The sequence below is a fragment of the Bos indicus genome, chromosome 10, assembly GCF_029378745.1.
Source record: "Bos indicus isolate NIAB-ARS_2022 breed Sahiwal x Tharparkar chromosome 10, NIAB-ARS_B.indTharparkar_mat_pri_1.0, whole genome shotgun sequence".
Classification (NCBI taxonomy): domain Eukaryota; kingdom Metazoa; phylum Chordata; class Mammalia; order Artiodactyla; family Bovidae; genus Bos; species Bos indicus.
Window position 1 is genome coordinate 68,488,012 of NC_091769.1, and position 18,934 is coordinate 68,506,945.

The 18,934-nt window shown below is 40.3% G+C and overlaps 1 protein-coding gene across 1 annotated transcript in view; it reads left to right on the top strand.

Annotated features, from left to right (window-relative positions):
- The window catches only part of PELI2 (pellino E3 ubiquitin protein ligase family member 2), a 200,075-nt gene that overhangs the window by 163,400 nt on the left and 17,741 nt on the right, over positions 1 to 18,934 (top strand). The window contains exons 3-5 of the mRNA XM_070797647.1: positions 9,871 to 9,972; positions 16,982 to 17,179; positions 18,742 to 18,930. Of these exons, the coding sequence (XP_070653748.1) occupies positions 9,871 to 9,972; positions 16,982 to 17,179; positions 18,742 to 18,930 (489 nt within the window). The remainder of the gene's footprint in view (positions 1 to 9,870; positions 9,973 to 16,981; positions 17,180 to 18,741; positions 18,931 to 18,934) is intronic.

Here is an 18,934-nt window from a genome sequence, read left to right on the forward strand (position 1 = left end):
ACCTTCCTGGACCGAGGACCAGCACTTGTAAGATGACAGAACTGAGGCACGGAGCATTTAAGTAACCTGCGTAGAGTCCCACAGCTGGTCATCAGTGAAGTAGGAAACCCACCTGATCTGTACTTTTAGCCACGCAGTATTCTGCCTGAATCGAAGACTGATTCAAAAAGACAGGAGTTTCTGCCCTCAAGGAGGTTTTCTTTCCATCAGTGTAAGCGGTGTACGAGTTCCTGGGAACAGATCGCTGTTCTGTTCTGAACACACACATCAGCGTGTTCCTGCCCAGCCCTCCAACCACAGCCCTCAGTGTGTCATACTCTGAACTGTATCAAGTGATCTCCTGTGATTGGTACCGTGACCAAATCCAGCTTCAGTGTAATTAGGAGTGACTCCAAGTTAGAAACACGTTTCTGCTCAGACATCCTCTCTGGCATCTGTGTTTGCTGGATTGATTGACCGCGTCTGCTCCAGCCCTGTGCACGCACTGGGTTCTCTGCCAAGGTTTGTGGAATAGCTCAGTGAGCCAATCCCAGACGGGCGTGGGTGTGGCCCACTGCCAAGTTCAACGCCATCGCCTCTAACAAATAGGCTTATCATTTTGATTTATTTATTTTATGAAACACTGTTGATTCTGATGAAATCCAAGTAGGCATTTTGTGACTTTCTAATTGTAGCCGTGGTTTGGGCACTCATTTGAAATATGGCTCCTTGAAAAGATAGAATATTTTAAAGAGTATATTAATGCAAAAATAAATTATGAATTCCCTTTAGCCACCTCCTCTCTTTAGAAATAGTACTCATGCATATTTTATACATAAATTGACAAGGATGGCAGAGATCTCATCTTCCCTGTAGCAATCTGAACCAGACTGATTGATGATTTATTGCCTAATTATACTTGTCAGCTTGACATAAAAGTCATTAGTTCTGGAAAAACATGTTTTTCAAACCAGGATTATCTCTAATTAATACAATCAATGTCCAACACATATTTAAAGCTAAACGGAACAGTAATCTCTAAAGCTTTTGTTATGGACTACATGAAAGTGCTGGCTCCAAGCACAGGTTTGTATTTGAGGAGAGACAGTGTCATGTTGTACACCATTCCCTCTGCTTTGAATACAGTGTTGTGAATGCTACTGACATTGACCCATTCTGTTGATAAATTATAAAGGTAATAACTTCTGTGAAATGGTTACAGTGGGTGAGTGACAAAACGAGGATCTAGGTGTGGGGCCGAGAGTGCGGCTTTTTCCTCAACATCAGAATCCACTGGCCACTGATCTCTGCAGTGTCCACACGTGGTCTTATTCTCCTTTCCTAAAGACTCCCTAGAGAAGGAAATGGCCACCCGCTCCACTGTTCTTACCTAGAAAATCCCATGGACAGAGGAGCCTGATGGGCTACAGTCCATGGGGTTGTGTTGCAAAGAGTCGGACATGACTGAGAGACTAACACTTTCACTTTTCAAAGTACATGTAAACTTGGAAGCTCAGCAGGATAAACCAAGTAGTCATATTGAGACAGCCATCTGGCGTAAATATTCCCTTTTGCCCCGTGTTCAGGCATGTGCTGGATTACCAGTGGATGTTGCAATGAGGCAAAGCAATGCCAGAGACCTATAGGGCAGCTACACTGTGCCCATATGCGCTGGTACCCTCTAGTACCCACCCCCCACCTATACGGCCCCAGCATCCCACAGTGGACACGGTGCTCTGGGTAGTAAAGCCATTCATCAGTTATTTCCAATATGCTACAGAGTTCACAGCAGACTCATTCATCTGCTCATAAATGTGCACTTTTCTGCTCTAAATATCAGAAGGTGTTTTTGAACAAAGAAGGTTACATTCATTGGCCCAGTTCAGTCCTACCCCATAACAGATTCCATTATTAAGTTTTTCCATGTCAATTAAAATGTTGTTTCTATAGCAGTCCATCCTATCACAGAAGGTTTGTATTTATAACCAGAATGGCTGGGAAAGGTCAATGTAGTTCTTTTCCATTTTATCAGTTCATTTCAGCAATAATAGTTTTGCATAGTTATGTATTTGAATTGTACAATGGGCTGAAATATTAACTTACAAATTAGAATGAACAGTTAAAGTAGCTTAAAATAAACTTGCCTAAAACATGGCTGGGGAGCCTGTACTTAATCTACTGTGCCTTATTAAAGAGTGCCAAGTTGTGGACATCATCTAGAAGGCTGTAGAGAATACAAGCTCATGTTATGTTTCTTGGTGGGACCCAAAAGACGAATGGGTCTCTGGCTCCATGAGTAGACTGTTCAGGACATTTTTAGGCTTGTCCCCATCTGATGGGTTGTTAGAGCATCTCTAACTTCTTTGTGAGATGTTTCCTTAGAAACTGAAAGACGGGGTGTGGTGAACAGCATCACAGAATGGCACCAAGTTCAGACACATGGTGCAGAGCTCTTCAGAGCAGCTCTATGAAAACTTGAGATTTATCTGGAAAAGGTTCCTTTAATGCCTAAGCCTGGAGAAGGCAATGGCATCCCACTCCAGTACTCTTGCCTGGAAAATCCCATGGACGGAGGAGCCTGGAAGGCTGCAGTCCGTGGGGTCGCTAAGAGTCAGACACGACTGAGTGACTTCACTTTCACTTTCCACTTTCAAGCATTGGAGAAGGAAACGGCAACCCACTCCAGTGTTCTTGCCTGGAGAATCCCAGGGACAGGGGAGCCTGGTGGGCTGCTGTCTATGGGGTCACACAAAGTTGGACATGACTGAAGTAACTTAGCAGCAGCAGCAGCAATGCCTAAGCCACACCTGGTGTCTGGCCCTCTGCTTTGGCAGGCAAAAACATTATTATCTATCTATTCACAAGAAGAGAAACTATAGAGGCTGCTGCTGCTTTCAAAAACTCACTCGATTTAGTCTGACGCTGTGTGGCAAAAGAGCAGTAATCAGTTCTGTAGTAGTCGGCATCCTGGATGCCTCGACAAGGGATTGTTGAACCCTTGGGTCGTTTGGTTCTGAGATACAGCAATACAAGTATGCTGTGGATTTGAAGAAAGAGAATTTCATTTCATTGGAAACCCAGATTCACACACACACACATCACATTCCCTTGAATACGGCTGACTCTAGTTGAGGAAGGCATGCCCCATTGTGTACATAATACGTGTGATTTGCCAGAGTTGGACATCGTAGCTTCCCCAGTGACACCCGCAGACATCTGGGTGATGGTGTTGTGTGCAGTGTGACTCTCACTTTCTTTTAACCTGATAACTGACGATTATCACAGTAAAAACAGATATTTGTTATAGCCACAAACAACCTCTTAATATGTACTCAGGAGCCTTTGAAGGTGCCATCAGAAACCCAACCCCTGTTCTCTGTAAAGGCACTGTGCTTATCTATACCTGTCCCATGCCCTGGGACACACAAATCACCTTGATGCCTTATGTGATAAGTCACATAAGACAGAAAAGATGCTCTTGCCCCAGCAGGCCATGAAAACAGATTGGCTCAGCTGCCATTAGTTGTATAGCTAACTACTGCAACACTTGGCTTAGCGAAAACCATTTGATTTTGTTCATAATTTTGTGGGTCAGGAATTTAGGAAGGGCTCACGTGAGCAGTGTCTGATCAAGGCAAGTGCTGGGTCAACTGGAACTAGAGGGTCTGTTTCCAGGGTGGTTGCTTCACTCACATGTCTGGGTCTTGCTTCTCCATGGCCTCTCCCCCATCATATGGCATTTCAGTCTCCAGGACTCTCCTCGTAGCTTGCACTTCCTCTAGTGTGGTGGCCTCCAGGGAGTTGGGTGTCTTCTGTGGTGGCTTAGAATGCCAAGAGCAAGTGTTTGAGGGCAACAAGGGGAAGCTACAAGCCTCCAAGTGTCATCTGTCATTTCTGCTGCATTACATTGGTCAAGTAAGTGACTACGGGCAGCCCAGCTTCAAGAGAAAATGGATTAGATTATACCACCAATCTCCAAAGCAGAAAGTTATGGGCTATAAAGGAGCTGGTTGTAAAACTCCTTTGGGGAATAAATCAGTTTTGCAATTACTGGTTGCCCAACAGCTACTTTGTATTGGAGAAGAAAAAGTGAAATGTCGCACATTGTTTGTTCTGTTTTGTATTTTTTCTGTGCCTTCATGCAGTAAAATCAGTGAGCTTGCCTTTGACTCACGGTTAAATTTTAAGTATGAGGGTAATTTGTTATTGTTTAGTCGCTAAGTCGTGTCCGACTCTTTGTGACCCTGTGGACTGTAGCCTGCCAGGCTCCTCTGTCCATGGGATTTCCCAGGCAAGAGCACTGGAGTGGGTTGCCATTTCCTCCTCCAGCGACACTAATAATTAACTGTATATGGACAACAGAGGCAAGAGAGGGCTGAGAGATGACATAAAAAACTTTTTTTTTTTTTAACATTTGATTGCATTGAGTCTTAGGTGCAACACCCAGGATCTTTCATTGTGGTACAGGGACTCTTGTGGCACATGGGCTTAATTGTTCCACAGCACAGGGGATCTTAGTTCCCCAGCCAGAGATCGAAACTGCATTCCCTGCATTGCAAGGCAGATTCTTAACTACTGAACCACTAGGGAAGGCCCAACATGAAGGTTTTAAGTATGATTGGTTGGAATATGGTTACTCTCTTGACTGAATTAGGAAACCCAGGAGGAGACAAAGTTTGGGCTAAACAATATGATGCTTTACACTGCAAGTAACAAAATACCCAACCGAAAGCACCCTAAAGCCCTTCATTTTTCTCACAGCTAGTCTGGGGCAGATACGTTTCAGATTTGGCTCAGCTCAAAGATGTCAGGGCTCAGCTTGCTTCTCTGAGTCTTTTGGACTTCCTTTCATGTTGAGTGATGGCCATCTCAGCTCCAGCCATCCCTTAATCATTGTTCATTTCTTCTATTACCAGAAAAAGGAAAGAATTCTCTCTTGACATCTCCCAACCCAGGAACTCCACAGCAGATTTCTCACAAGTCCCATTGGTCAGCATTGGGTCACCTTTCCATGTGCTAGCTTTAGAGGAGACTGGAGGAGCTAGTCTTTTCATTTTCAGGCTTTTATGTAAGCAGCCAGCTCAGCTAGCAGGGTGAAAGGCATTAGGTAGGTAACCAACAATGTTTGCCTCCGTGATGAATATCATTTTCTCTCCCTACACAGTTGATAAAGTCTCACTTAGAAGCCATATAAAGCTTGAATTAAATGGGCTAAATTGTAACTCTAATAAATTAGTATTTTCTAGAAACCAGTTAGTTTCTCTTTGGGCTTTCTCCCTTTTACTTTGTGATTGAACACCAATCCCACTGCTTCTTAATAAAAGATTAGATTATTTCCCTTATACTTTAAAAAATTGATTGAAAGCTTTTAAGCTTTCATGAATACATGAATCCATCTTGTTAGGCATCTTGTAGAATTGCCTTTCTGATATCATTACATATCTTTATTCAGTTCAGTTCAGTCACTCAGTCATGTCCAATTCTTCGCAACCCCATGGACTACAGCACTCCAGGCCTCCCTGTCTATCACCAACTCGCGGAGTCTACTCAAATTCATCTCCATTGAGTCCATGATACCATGCAAGCATCTCATCCTCTGTCATCCCCTTCTCCTCCTGCCCTCAATCTTTCCCAGCATCAGAGTCTTTTCCAATGAGTCACTGCTTCGCATCAGGTAGCCAAAATACTGGAGTTTCAGTTTCAACATCAGTCCTTCCAGTGAACACTCAGGACTGATCTCCTTTAGGATGGACTGGTTGGATCTCCTTGTAGTCCAAGGGACTCTCAAGAGTCTTCTTCAACATCACGTATCTTTATAAGTGACTTGTAAAGGCTTGTATATAGGGCTTCCCTGGTAGCTCAGTCAGTAAAGAAACTGCCTGCAGTGCAGGAGACCTGGGTTCAATCCCTCAGTCAGGAAGATCCCCTGGAGAAGGAAATGGCAACCTACTCCAGTATTCTTGCCTGGAGAACCCCATGGACAGAGGAGCCTGGCAGGCTACAGTCCATGGGGTCGCAAGAGTCGGACATGACTTAGTGACTAAACCACCATATATGTATATAGGGGCTTATAAGAGGAAGACAATTCTGTAGACATTGTGAGCCTTGTTGTTGTTGTTTTTTTTTTTTTTTAAAAAAAAAAAAAAAAAAACCTTTTTGTAAAGTCTGGAGGCTTGGAGGACTCTGTCATTTAGTTGGAGTTGAACCAGGAAAACCAACTGTAGCTGTTGCCTGGATGTCAGCAGATAACTCAGCTGAGCCAAGCCTGGGACACAAGTAGAGTAAACCCGAGAAGTAAAGGTCTTCAGCTGGGAAGAAAGAGTTCTGACTCAGAAAGGGCCATGGTTTGGGCATCTGAGCACTGCTTAACTTCCTAAGCTGGATAAAGTTGGAATCCTTTATTCTCTGGATCTGTAATCGTCTAATATTTAATTGTCAAATTGTGATATTTTTTAACCTGAAAAAAATTCTCACGTAATAAATTTGAGCTGAGTGTGTCAGTGTTAGTACCTTTGCTAGTGAAAGGTAAAGGAGAGGTGGAGAAGACACAAGGAAAGACACTGCAAGTGTCATCTTAAATCTGTAGCAGTTCATTCACTCATCTGACCTCCCTTGAATGCCTGCCATGCTCTCAGTGCTGGGGGTGGAGACCACAGAAGACCAGACCTGTCTTTGAGGCACTGATAGTAAGCTGACACGGTGTCAGCCACCTTGCTTCCCCGTCACAATAGAAAAGTGAATATGGCAGATCAGTATTGTCTGCCAGGCAGGTTGGTTAGGCTGGTTCCCCTTACCATTTTAAAGATCTTGGTCTCTGTGTTTGAATGAGTGTAGTGAAATCACTTTATATTACAGTAACTGTGTTTGTACTGAATTCTGTTGAGTGCCAAGAGAAGGCCAACCTAACCTACTCTCCTTTCTGATATTTCAAAAATAGATCTCAAAGCAACTCGGTGTCTTGGGGAAAATGTTTATTTCCAAACTACCTGAAATGATTGATTCAAGTCAGTGAATCTGTAACTTTCTAGAAACTCTGAGAGCCATATCTTAAATATTAAAATTACTGCTGAGAAATTGGTACTTTTCTAACCCCAGAAAAGTTTAATGCTTCATATGCAGAGAGAAAGCAAAAACTAATGCCAGGTTTATTAAACTCCTCTGTTAACCTTCTCTTAAACCCCCAAGTCTGGCCCAACTCTAGACTCGAATGCACAGACAAAATCATGTGAGCCCTGATTCATGGCATCAAAGGCAAGTGGACGCTCTCCATTATTTCTGGGGGGCCCACTGGTGGCCAGAGGTGGCCTGGTTTTTGACTGCCCCCTTTTGCTCCAAACCTCAGTCCTGGCTTAAATCTCCAACTTATTTCTCCAGGACTTAAGTCCTGGCCAACTTATCTCCATGCTTCTCCCCACTATAGGTACAGCCTATTGGGTGGGGCTCTTTGCAGGAAGGCCTCCCCTCCCCACTTAGCACTCACCGAAGGAGACCCCTGCCAGACAGGAACTGATTTAGGTAGGTCACAGGGATCTGAAGTTCCTCAGCCATCTCCACCACAGTGGGGAGTTCATCACTTTCTAGGACTTGTTCCTCCTTGGAGGATCTCTTTTTCCATTTCTCCATCTTCCCTAAATCCAGAGACTTCCAAAACGGAGCTCTTGTTTAAAACTTTCTTAATTAAATAGTCTCAGAAAATGTGTTTTCCTATGCTCAAAGCATTCACTTTTCCTAAGACTGGTGATCCACATTGATAGCCACACTTGGGAAACTGGAGGAAGTCTGAAGTTGTAGTTTGTCTTTAAATGGACTCATCATTCAAGGTGTCCTGAATCAGCATTTAATGCCTTGGGGTCCCCTCGGGCAGGGGCTGGTCTAGATCTTTGGTTCCCCTGGTTTTGGTCTGTTTCCAGGAGTGGCACTGGGCTCATGCTCCCTATAAATAGCCTTATTCTCTCTTATGATACTCTGGGTCACAGGAGTAGTTTTAGAATAAAACACTCTAGAAGAACTGGGCCCAGAAGCAACTTAGGGCCTGTAAAATGCCTATTTCCAGGACTTCCCAGAGTGGCCCAGAAGCTGCACTAGGTCATGGGGTGAGCACAGCAGGTCTTCCTGGGCATTGATTTCCCAGCAAACTTGTAAAAAATGTTTAAATGTTAAAACTACAGCATGTTAAGGAATAGAATACAAACTTCAGACCGATTTCAAGGTAAGACGTTTCAAGCATGAGAAGCTTCACTTGCAGGCTACTCGTACAAAAATGTCCAACTTTTTAAAAGGCGTTCTGTTCTGGCGTTTGTAAACTCCTTCTTTTGCAGATAATTTGCAGACTACAGTTATTTTGTGTAGCATATGTGCCAAAAAAGTTGAGTTGGTGTACTTATAAATGGAAAACTTAAACGCAATAGATACTTTTTAAGGAATCCTAAAATAAGTTAGTGTATAAATAATTACTCCCCGGTTATCAATTTTGTAACTCTGAGCATAGTAAAATATTTTAAGTGGGTTTTTTCAATTAACTATAAACATCCACTTATCTTAATTGGAAATAGTTCTTTATTAATTTGATTTTGAAAAAATGTCACATATCAATAACTACTGATTTCATGTGACTTTGAGCAATGAAAATTTAAGGTTTATTACTGGAGTTGAGTAATCTAAAAAGTATTTTTTTAGATCCCTAATATATTAAATATATAAATTATTATTTCTAATACTTGCATTATCTTCATGATGCATGTACAACAAAGCATCAATTCAATGATGACGTTCTTGAGAGCAGCTGATTAAATAACCATGAGGTTAACCAGGCTAACTTCAAAGCTGATTTGTAATCTTATACTATTTATTACTATAAGCAATTGTATTAGTTAAATGTAAATGTTCAGAGTATATTTTCATTAATGTGCTATATATATGTCTAGCTACTTCCAAATGTTTAGTCTTTCTTGGCCTTCATACAGTGTGATCATTCAATAAATGTTTAATAGATAGGCTTATTAAAGTTTTGTTTATTGTATTTAATGTAAAACATTAGAAATGAAGATAAATTAGGGTAAAGTGGAATGGACAGTATAATTGAAATAATCTGGAGTAGAATTTAAATAAACTTCTTTTGTTAATTTGGAAATTTAAAACTATGTGACCACAACTTAGGATATAGTAAAATATATCATTATGGAGGAAAAAAGAACAATATTGTATTATTGGTTTCTAGATTCACTGAACCAAAGACTATATTATGTTTAGTCTAGTCTAAAAAGAGGTGATGAAACTTAGATGAAACTAACTTAGCTACGTTTTTTATTAACTCAAAAACTATCTGGATTAAGCAACTGTTTATACAAGATTTAAATAAGATGTAGATCAGAGTATAATTATCATTGGCTAAAATAGTACATTATTATATGGAAGTTTTAATAGAATATTTACTTTTTTCCAATGATTGTTTTACTCTCATTATAATCCCTATCATGTAGGAAAAATACCATTACAAAATGTTATTGAGTTACCTGTTTCATTGTGAAATAAATTAAGAAATTTTAAATCATGTTAGTCTGAAAAATTCTATTACTGAGTTAAGGTAACATGGAGAAAGTATATATATTTTTTTAGGGCTATGATTAAATCAGGGCTTGGAAACTAGTAAATTAACTTTGATTTGACTTAAGTAAAATATTGTTCCTATTAGGGATGAATATTTGGTAAATCCAGTCTTGTCAATATGGACTCTTCTGTAATTCAGGGCATAGCAGGATCAGACTCTGGTCTTTAGGAAACCACTAGCTTGTGCTGGGTTTTGCTGATAGAGTGATGTCTCAACTCTAAGCCGAGTTGTGATAAGTTGCTGAAATGTTAATGAATTTTTATATATTTTTCTTTCGCTATCAGGCTATCAGCTGCAAAGGTCAACACAGTATATCGTACACTCTGTCAAGGAATCAGACTGTGGTGGTTGAGTACACACATGATAAAGATACGGATATGTTTCAGGTAACATCTTTCTTTTTTCATGGAAATCTTTACCACATTTTTCCTTCGATTCTTCATTTTGAAACATAGTCAGAACTCCTGGCACAGTAGTGTTTGGTGATGTCCAAGGGGAAAAGGTGAAGATAATATTAAAATTATTCCTCGTTGGTTTTCAAAAGACTAAGAAAACAGTTCTAAAATTGCAAAAAGAAATTGTAAAGACTACATTCTCAGATCTCAGTGCAGTAAAAAGAGACTCTAAAAACAAGAAGAGAGACTTTTAGAACCAGCTGTATTGAATTATAGCCAATTAACAATGTTGTGATAGTTTCATGTGGACAGCAAAGGGACTCAATCGTACATATACATACACATGGGCTCCCTGGTGGCTCAGATGGTCAAGAATCCACCTGCAATGCAGGAAACCTGGGTTTGATTCCTGGGTTGGGAAGATCCCCTGGAGGAGGGCATGGCAACCCACTCCAGTATTCTTTCCTGGAGAATCCCCATGGACAGAGGAGCCTGGCAGACTACAGTCCACGGGGTTGCAAAGAGTCAGACGGAGTTGAGCAACTAAGCCCATTCGTGTATATATACATCTTTTCTCCCCCAAATTCCCCTCCCATCCAAGCTGCCTCATAACATTGAAGACAGTTCCCGGTGCTATACAGTGGGTCCTTGTTGCTTATCCATTTTAAATACAGCAGTGTGTACATGCTGATCCAAAACTTGTTAACTATCCATTCCCTTCCCGTCCTTCCCTCTTAGTAACCATGAGTTTGTTCTTTAAGTCTTATTTGTAAACAAGTTCATTTGTATCATTTTTTTAGATTCCACATATAACTGATAGCATGCTATATTTTTATGTCTCTGCCTGACTTACTTCACTCAGTATGACAGTCTCTAGGTCCGTCTATGTTGCTCAAATGGCATTATTTCATTCTTAATGGCTGAGCAATATTCCATTGTATATATGTACTACATCTTCTTTATCCAATTCCTTGTTGCTAGGCATTTAAGTTCCTTCCATATCTGTTGTAACCAGTGCTGCAGTGAACACTGGGGTGCATGTATCCTTTCAGACCATGTTTTTCTCTGGATATACACCCAGGAGTGAGACTGCAGGGTCATATAATAGCTCTATTTTTAGTTTTTTAAGGAACCCCCATACTCTTCTCCATAGTGGCTGTACAATTTGCATTCCCACCAACAATATTGGAGGTTTCGCTTTTCTCCATACCCTCTCCAGCATTTATTGTTTGTGGATTTTTTGATGATAGCTATTTTGACTGGCGTGAGATATCTCAGTGTAGATAAATGATTTACATTTACCTAATCATTAGCAATGTTGAACATCTTTTCATGTGCCTCTTGGCCATCTGTATGACTTCTTTGGAGACATGTCTACTTAGGTTCTCTGCCTGCTTTTTGAGTGGATTGTTTGTTGATTCCTACTAAAGCACATCATTGCTTTGTCACCAAAAGAGCAAATGTCAGCATCTTCATATTATTATAAAACCAATTTTGGCTTCAAGGACCTGGGCCCATTGAAAAGGTCTTGAAGACCCTCAGAGGTTCCTGGACCAACTGAGAAATACCAAATTTTACTATGCTAACCTCTTAATTTTATAACTGAGAAATTTGTGTCTTTGAAAAGAAAGAACTTAACCTTAATTGGGCAAAAACAGCACTGGTGGCAGAACCCAGATTTAAGTCTCCTCAGTTCTCCAGTCTCTACATAATACCTACTCAACTGCTGTAAATAAGGCATGGTAATTCAGCAAAAATTTATAGATTTATTAAGAAAACATAACTCATTTATTTTTACTGAAATAATTTCATTCCTTTTGCAGACTAACTGGACATACTGGAGATTAATGTCAGATTAATCTGAGTAGAATTAAGCAGCTCTTAGAAGGCCCTAAAAAAATCAAGCTTGTTTTAATGTTTTCCTCCTTTTAACAAGTTTATGTGTCTAAATTCTACCACTGAAAGAAATCACTGAGCAAAAGCACTGCTGCTGCTGCTGCTAAGTCACTTCAGTCGTGTCCGACTCTGTGCAGCCCCATAGACGGCAGCCCAACAGGCTCCCCCGTCCCTGGGATTCTCCAGGCAAGAACACTGGAGTGGGCTGCCATTTCCTTCTCCAATGCAGAAAAGTGAAGTTGCTCAGTCGTGTCCGACTCTTCGCGACCCCATGGACTGCAGCCTACCAGGCTTCTCCACCCATGGGATTTTCCAGGCAAGAGTGCTGGAGTGGGTTGCCATTGCCTTCATATTTCTCAAGTATGGACCTTGTTGCTGAGGGCTGTTGATTTTAGCCACTACCCATTGAAATGATTTGTAGGTTAACTAAGCATTTAAAAGCAGAACATCAGAATGAATCAAGAAAGGGCCTTTTGCTGCATTTCCAATAGTGGAATCAGATAATAGGCTCAGAAGTCAGAAATATTATTGTCTGAAAAAGTCAAACCTAGCTCTAAATTTAAGAAATTAGTTAAGACTGATAAAATATGTTAATATAGTCAGAATAAGATCTTAGTCATTATTTTCTAGAATAAGGGTAAATAAAGGGAACAAGAAATGAGCATAGGTATTGAGAAAGTAGAATATAAAGAAGAATACAGTTTAGAAAAGGAATCAAAGGCAGTGATGAAGTGTTTTACAGAGCCCCTAAAAGGGAAAGCAGTGATGCCATATTCATTCTGATCGTGGGGGTAAGGAAACTGGCCAGGTCCTGAAACCAGTGTTAGTGGTCATTTCCCCCTCTGGTTCCTAAGTTTTATATGCTTCACACCAAAGTGCTGCAATGCCTTGTATTTTGATGGGGTTTTTTATTTGTTTTTTAGTTGGTTTATAGTAGTTCTAGATGGTAACATTTCATTAGCATCTATGTAGTTGAAAAAAATGTTGGGACTGTTTTAAAATTATCTCCTAAAACATTGGACATGTGTGTGCATGTTTGTGTATGTGGCTCACCAGGTTCAAGGTCATAACCTTCCATTGATGAGTTTTGTTTCTTGAGCACCTACTGTGTGTCAGATCCTCATCTAGTCACTGGAGGTAGACAGCTAAGGCTCCCCTCTCATGGAACCTACATCCTGGAGTAGACAGAGAGGCACCGAGGAGCAAGCACTACAGCAGTGCCAAGGCCCCACAGCAGAGCGGAGGACGAAGAAAGTGGTGTGAGATGAACTCAGAGAGGTAGGCGGAGGCCAAGATGGTAAGGGGCTTTTAGGCCAAGAGTTTGGGTTTTATTCTAGGAGTTTTGGGGAAACTGTTGGAGGATTTTTTAACAAGAAAGAGATAAAATTCTACTTCTATTTGATTAAGATATCTCCAAGGACTGTCCAGAGAAGAATGTAGGAGGCAAGTGTGAAAACAGGGAGAAAGATTGGAGGCTGAGGTGATGCAAACCAAGAACGAGCTGATGGCAACTAGAGCTAGGGTGGGGAAATGTGGAAGGACTGACGCTGTGTTTGGAGGAAGAGCTGACAGAATTTACACGAGGTTAAACATGAGTGTGGAGAAATTGAAGAATCAAGGGTGACTCGTGGGTATTGATTTTTACCTTGAGCAAACTGGGTGCCAGTCACTGACATGGGGAACCTAGGGCTTGAAGAGGACCCAGGTTCTGCTGGAAACATGTCATATTTGAGATGCTTATTAGACATCCACATGGAGATTGTATGTGCTAGTCTGAAGCAAAGAGAGATACCAGGACTTTGGGGCTAATAAATGGGATTTGATGAGATAACCTGGGGAGAGAACAGAAAGAGAAAGGGGCTGTTTACCAGCTAGCCTGGAAGGGTTTCATCAACCTAATACTAGGTACAGATATACCAGGACATGCTGAGTGTAAGTCCTGGAAACGTCAGCAAGCAGGGTTTCAGTGGAGCCAGGCCTGCTGAGAGCATGATGATGGAGAGGCTCAGGAATGGGTTACAGGATGAGGAAGGAAACAGAGGTAGTAACTAGTGACAAGTTTTTCAGGAAGTATTACCAGTAGAATGAATCAGAGAAATGGAGCTCTAGTTTAAAAATGCTTTCCTTTGTTGGAAAGCAATTCTTAAAGATGAGAGACTAGTCTAGAACAGTGCTATTCAGGCTGCTTAACCAAGCAGCAAACGTCCAGGATGAGGTAAGTGAAGAAGTTGAGAAGGAATGCATTTGGAAACTTGTAATAGTGGTTTGACATTCCTGAAACATCGAAGCGGATGATCATTTTTCTAATACTGATTTTTGTTATATTTTGAAAAGATATTAAGTGACAGGTTGAAATGTTAAAAGCAAACCAAAAAGCTAGTCCTTTGCCTCACAGTCCCATAATTTGAGAAGCTCTGGAATGTTTGATGGCTGACTGGATAGGAGCAGCAATAGCTCATCCTAGTAATAGGAGGGAAGTGAGAAAATAAGGTTACAGATGCAGGGGCACAGGTAGGATTGATTTGTCTAGAGAAGATGAAGGAGGCCCTTTCAGGTGTTTCTATACCATTTTACCTGTACTGACTTTGATTGACAACCAGGCAAACCCAAACTTTTCTCATATGTGTACACAATTGAAGTGCCATATGATGCTGTGTGTGTCTATCAGTCAGCAGCAGGGACAAAAATTCTCCTTGTGCCTACTATATGAATATCAGATGGAGTTCAAATACATCATGGCTGGTCCACATGACTAACCTTAATGTAGAATTGATCCAACAGTCAGAGAAAGGACAGGCTCCAAGTCTTCCTCATTGGGTGAGTTTTCATTAGGACAGTGGCCTCATCCCCCCGCCTCTGGCAACATGAGGTTTGTGTCCTAAAGTATAGAAATATACTAACACTCTACAAGTTAGATTTAAGTGGAAGGGAACTGATAAACAAATATTAAATGACCACTTGGGTAAGTATCCCAACTTGAAATAATTGATCCTAGCAGTATGTTCCAGTTGGAATAAAATGTCATGTTTTACAGGCAATTTCAGTTAATTCATCAAGACATTAATTTAATACATGGGGGATGGCCTTTCTTGAAGAGAGTAATCTCTGTAGACAAGGAACAGTTGTGTGACATTCTGCTGGAGTGTGGTTTTAGCTTTGAGCTTTTAACAGAGCGTGAGAAATCTTTGCCCTCTTCCACGGAGGTGACAGAAATTAGGTCATGGCCTGTGTCTTTGTGAGAGCTCGGGGGTTTGTGTGATGACCTGCCAATTTTAGAACTCTTCACATTTTACTCCTGAGCGTCAATGGAATAGAGGTTCAGGACAGATTTGTTCCTGAGTTTGGCATAGTCTCCTGTGTACTTTCCTATATTTGTAAAATATGTTGCAGTGTATCTGTTACTTTTCTAATTAAAAAAACTAAAGTGAAATCAAACAGCAAGACAAATGTTGTATAATATCACTTATATGTAAAATATGAAAATAATTCAGAATCATAAAAGTGGAAATTAGAATGGTAGTTACAGCGGGGTGCAGGATTGGGAGATGCTGGTCAGACACTGCAGGCTTCCAGCTGTGAGATGAGTAAGTTCTGGGTATGTAATAATACAGCATGGTAATCATAGTTAATAATACTGTATTATATACTTGAAAGTAGCTAAGGAGGGTAGTTTAAAAAAAAAAACAGCCTGAAAAAATCAGAGCAGTCTGAATCAGTAGAGCTTCTGAGTTACACATCCAGCTTTTCAGTGAACCTAGCAGAGGGAAGATTCTGCAGCTTTAGAAAGATATAATCTAAATTTTATGTTGCACTTTGTAAAAAGGTGTATGTTTCCTAAACCTGAAATCCATATGTTTAGGATAAATGCATCTGTTTAAGTTTCAGTGAACCTGGTGTTTTAGTTTATTCCAGGAACATTTTAATAGGATAAGAAATTAAGCATTGTTAAAAAAAAAAAAAGAGAAAATAGATGTCTGTTGTCTGTTCTTCACAATGCTTATGCTTTAGGTAGAATTTTTAGATCAGGATAAACATACCTAGGAAATTGAATTTGGGGGCCTTATATATATATGTGCCTTGGAGCTCTGTGTGTTCCTTCCACTGACAGCTTCAGAATCAGTCACTGCTGTTAGGAGAGAACATTAATATCATGTTTAACAAGATATTGTTTACATAGAAATTATTTTAAGACATATCTTTGGCATATAGAACATTTATTACTGTTTCCTAGTTAGAGAGTCATAGAACATCATTACATAGACAATTTAATATTTTGTCATGAGGAATTCCTTACCTGTAAAAAATACTTCCCAGGACACAGCAGTACCTGTCTTATTTGGATTTAGTGAATATGAAAAAGCTTTGTTGGAACTCTTAAGATCATGCTAATGAAGTATATTCTTTCTGGCAGCATTTAAACTTACCAAGGAAGTAAGCCAATAAAATATTATTGTCAGCTTTTTACACTTTGCCAGGATCATTCTTTAAAAATTCAAAATTGAACTGTTTGACCAGCATTTTTAAATCTTTCATATGACTGTATCTCAAGCTTTGGGCTGACTTGTATAGCATTTTACACCATTCTTACTTACATTGAGGAAGGGAAGTATGCAGTGGGTCTCTCAAGTCTGGGGTAGGGCTGTGTGCTGTGCCATGAGTCACAGGTGGATTCACTTAGTGTAAAAAACCAGGCCCTGGAGTCTGGAGCCTGGCAAGAGGAGGGGAAATAGGGCTTTAGTTTGCTGGCTGCCTTTAGAATCTTTTTTTTTTTTTTTTTCTCACTTGGAAATACAAGAGGGGAAAAAGGAATGATTTTCTATGACAGTAATAAATTTTCTACCTGATCATACATCTGTTTGGGGTGAGATGTATTTTCTTCCAGAATAGAAAATGGAGTTTTTTTTCTTAACATTTAAAATCTGATGGTTGGTTACCATAACATCTCCCTTAAACAAGAGAAGGAGCAGACTTAAGATTTTTTTATTCTAACCTTCCTAGTAGAGATAATGAATATTAAAGGATCCTGAACACTTATTTCATGTGATGAATATGGTGATATATTTTTGGATATGAGTGGATCATGAGTATAATTTTATTTATTTAGGTGGGCAGATCAACAGAAAGCCCTATCGACTTCGTCGTTACAGACACAATTTCTGGCAGTCAGAACAATGATGAAGCGCAGATTACACAGAGCACCATATCTAGGTTTGCCTGCAGGATAGTCTGTGACAGGAACGAACCTTACACAGCACGAATATTCGCAGCTGGATTTGACTCTTCCAAAAACATATTTCTTGGAGTAAGTACTATTAATCAGTACATTGTGTCTAGAAAAACACCCATTATCATCATATATGTAATCTTTAATTGTGGCCAGAATATTTGCTTTGCAAAATGCTTCTGGTTTTAGATTTTTGAAATTTTCATTTTCATGAAAAACTTATTAAAAATCTGAAAATAATATGGCAAATACAACAAGTAATGACCATTAACTATAAAATGTAGAGTGACTTCTTAAAAGTATGTATATTACCACATGTAATGTATTTATGGTAGATTTAAGGGGGTTTATTTCAGAAGGAAAAACAAATGATCAGATCTAGATAATTGGGGTTCAAAAGAAAATGTTCATTTATTCATTCAAAAATTTGTTAGTGTTTACTTTGTTCCATATTGGCAGTTACAGACGTGGTATCACAAAGAACAAAACTAAAACAAAGACTAAAAATATCTCTCTTCATAGACTGTCCATGTAAATAAAAAACCCACAGTTGTAGTGTATATCCTGTTTTAATATAGTCCCTTTTTGAATCAAGGTATTTTTGCAAGGGAAAAAAAGCTCTCTTAAGATGGCCTAAATGGTAATAAAAAAGGGTCATCCCATATTACAAGAAATGCCCAGGAAGGCCAGCTGCAAGATTGGTTGATCCAGTGATTCTGTACTGTCAGGGGAGCCAGATTTATTCCATCTTGCCCTCTGGGCACACCAGTTTCCTCAGACGAGGTCCTGGTGTGAGTGAGATGGCTCCTGTACTTCCACACCCTCCCCACTCCCCGCAGCTTGACAACTTGCTGAAGAAGGGCAGCAAGGGCCGTATTTCTTCCTGGTCTCTTTTTAAAGAGCGACAAAATCTTTACAGGAAGCTTCCCAGAAGACTCACTTAGGTCTCACTGGTCAGAACTCAGTCACATGCCCACCCCTAAACCAGTCATAAGTGGCTTACCTTAATCAGATTTACCCAAGTCCTGTGAACAGTATCTGGCTCTGTCCCCAAGAAAGAATGGCCAGGTGTCCAGTCTGCCGTTACATCCAGTCGCTTGTGCCTTCCACCTTTGATGATTTAAACACTGATCCGTATGAAAACAAAACACAGTGGCCACAACCTGTTGGCCTAATGTATTTTGAAATTTTGTTTGTTGAATGAAAAATTTTCACTTCCTTCTAGTACTTACCTGATAATGAGTTCATACAAAACATTTTTAGATAATAGGATGAAAGCACCGCACAAATAGAATTGAATACGTACTGGATTCCTGAAATCACCTGGGGTTGATGGGGTTGTGGGGGGTGGGGGGAATGTGGTTTGAAAAAGAATCTCTGAGGTAGAGGCCCAGACATCAGGTTTTCTTTTGTAAAAGCCCAAAATAAATATAATCTGTCTCCAGTGATAAATCATTCATCTATTCTTACACTTCTTTCATTTTCTCAGACTAATTGCATATTTTAGCCTTCTGATTATTGGCTTTAAATAGAGAATGAAAATTGCTCACTTTCCTCCCCTCTGCCCTTACCCAGTATTTTGGAGAGATTCTAGAACCTTTTTGTGTTGAACATCATCTTTTCTGTGGTATGCTTTCCAGGAAAAGGCAGCGAAGTGGAAAAACCCCGACGGCCACATGGATGGGCTCACGACCAATGGCGTCCTGGTGATGCATCCAAGAGGCGGCTTCACGGAGGAGTCCCAGCCCGGGGTCTGGCGTGAGATCTCTGTCTGTGGGGATGTGTATACCTTGAGAGAGACCAGGTCTGCGCAGCAAAGGGGAAAGCTGGTAA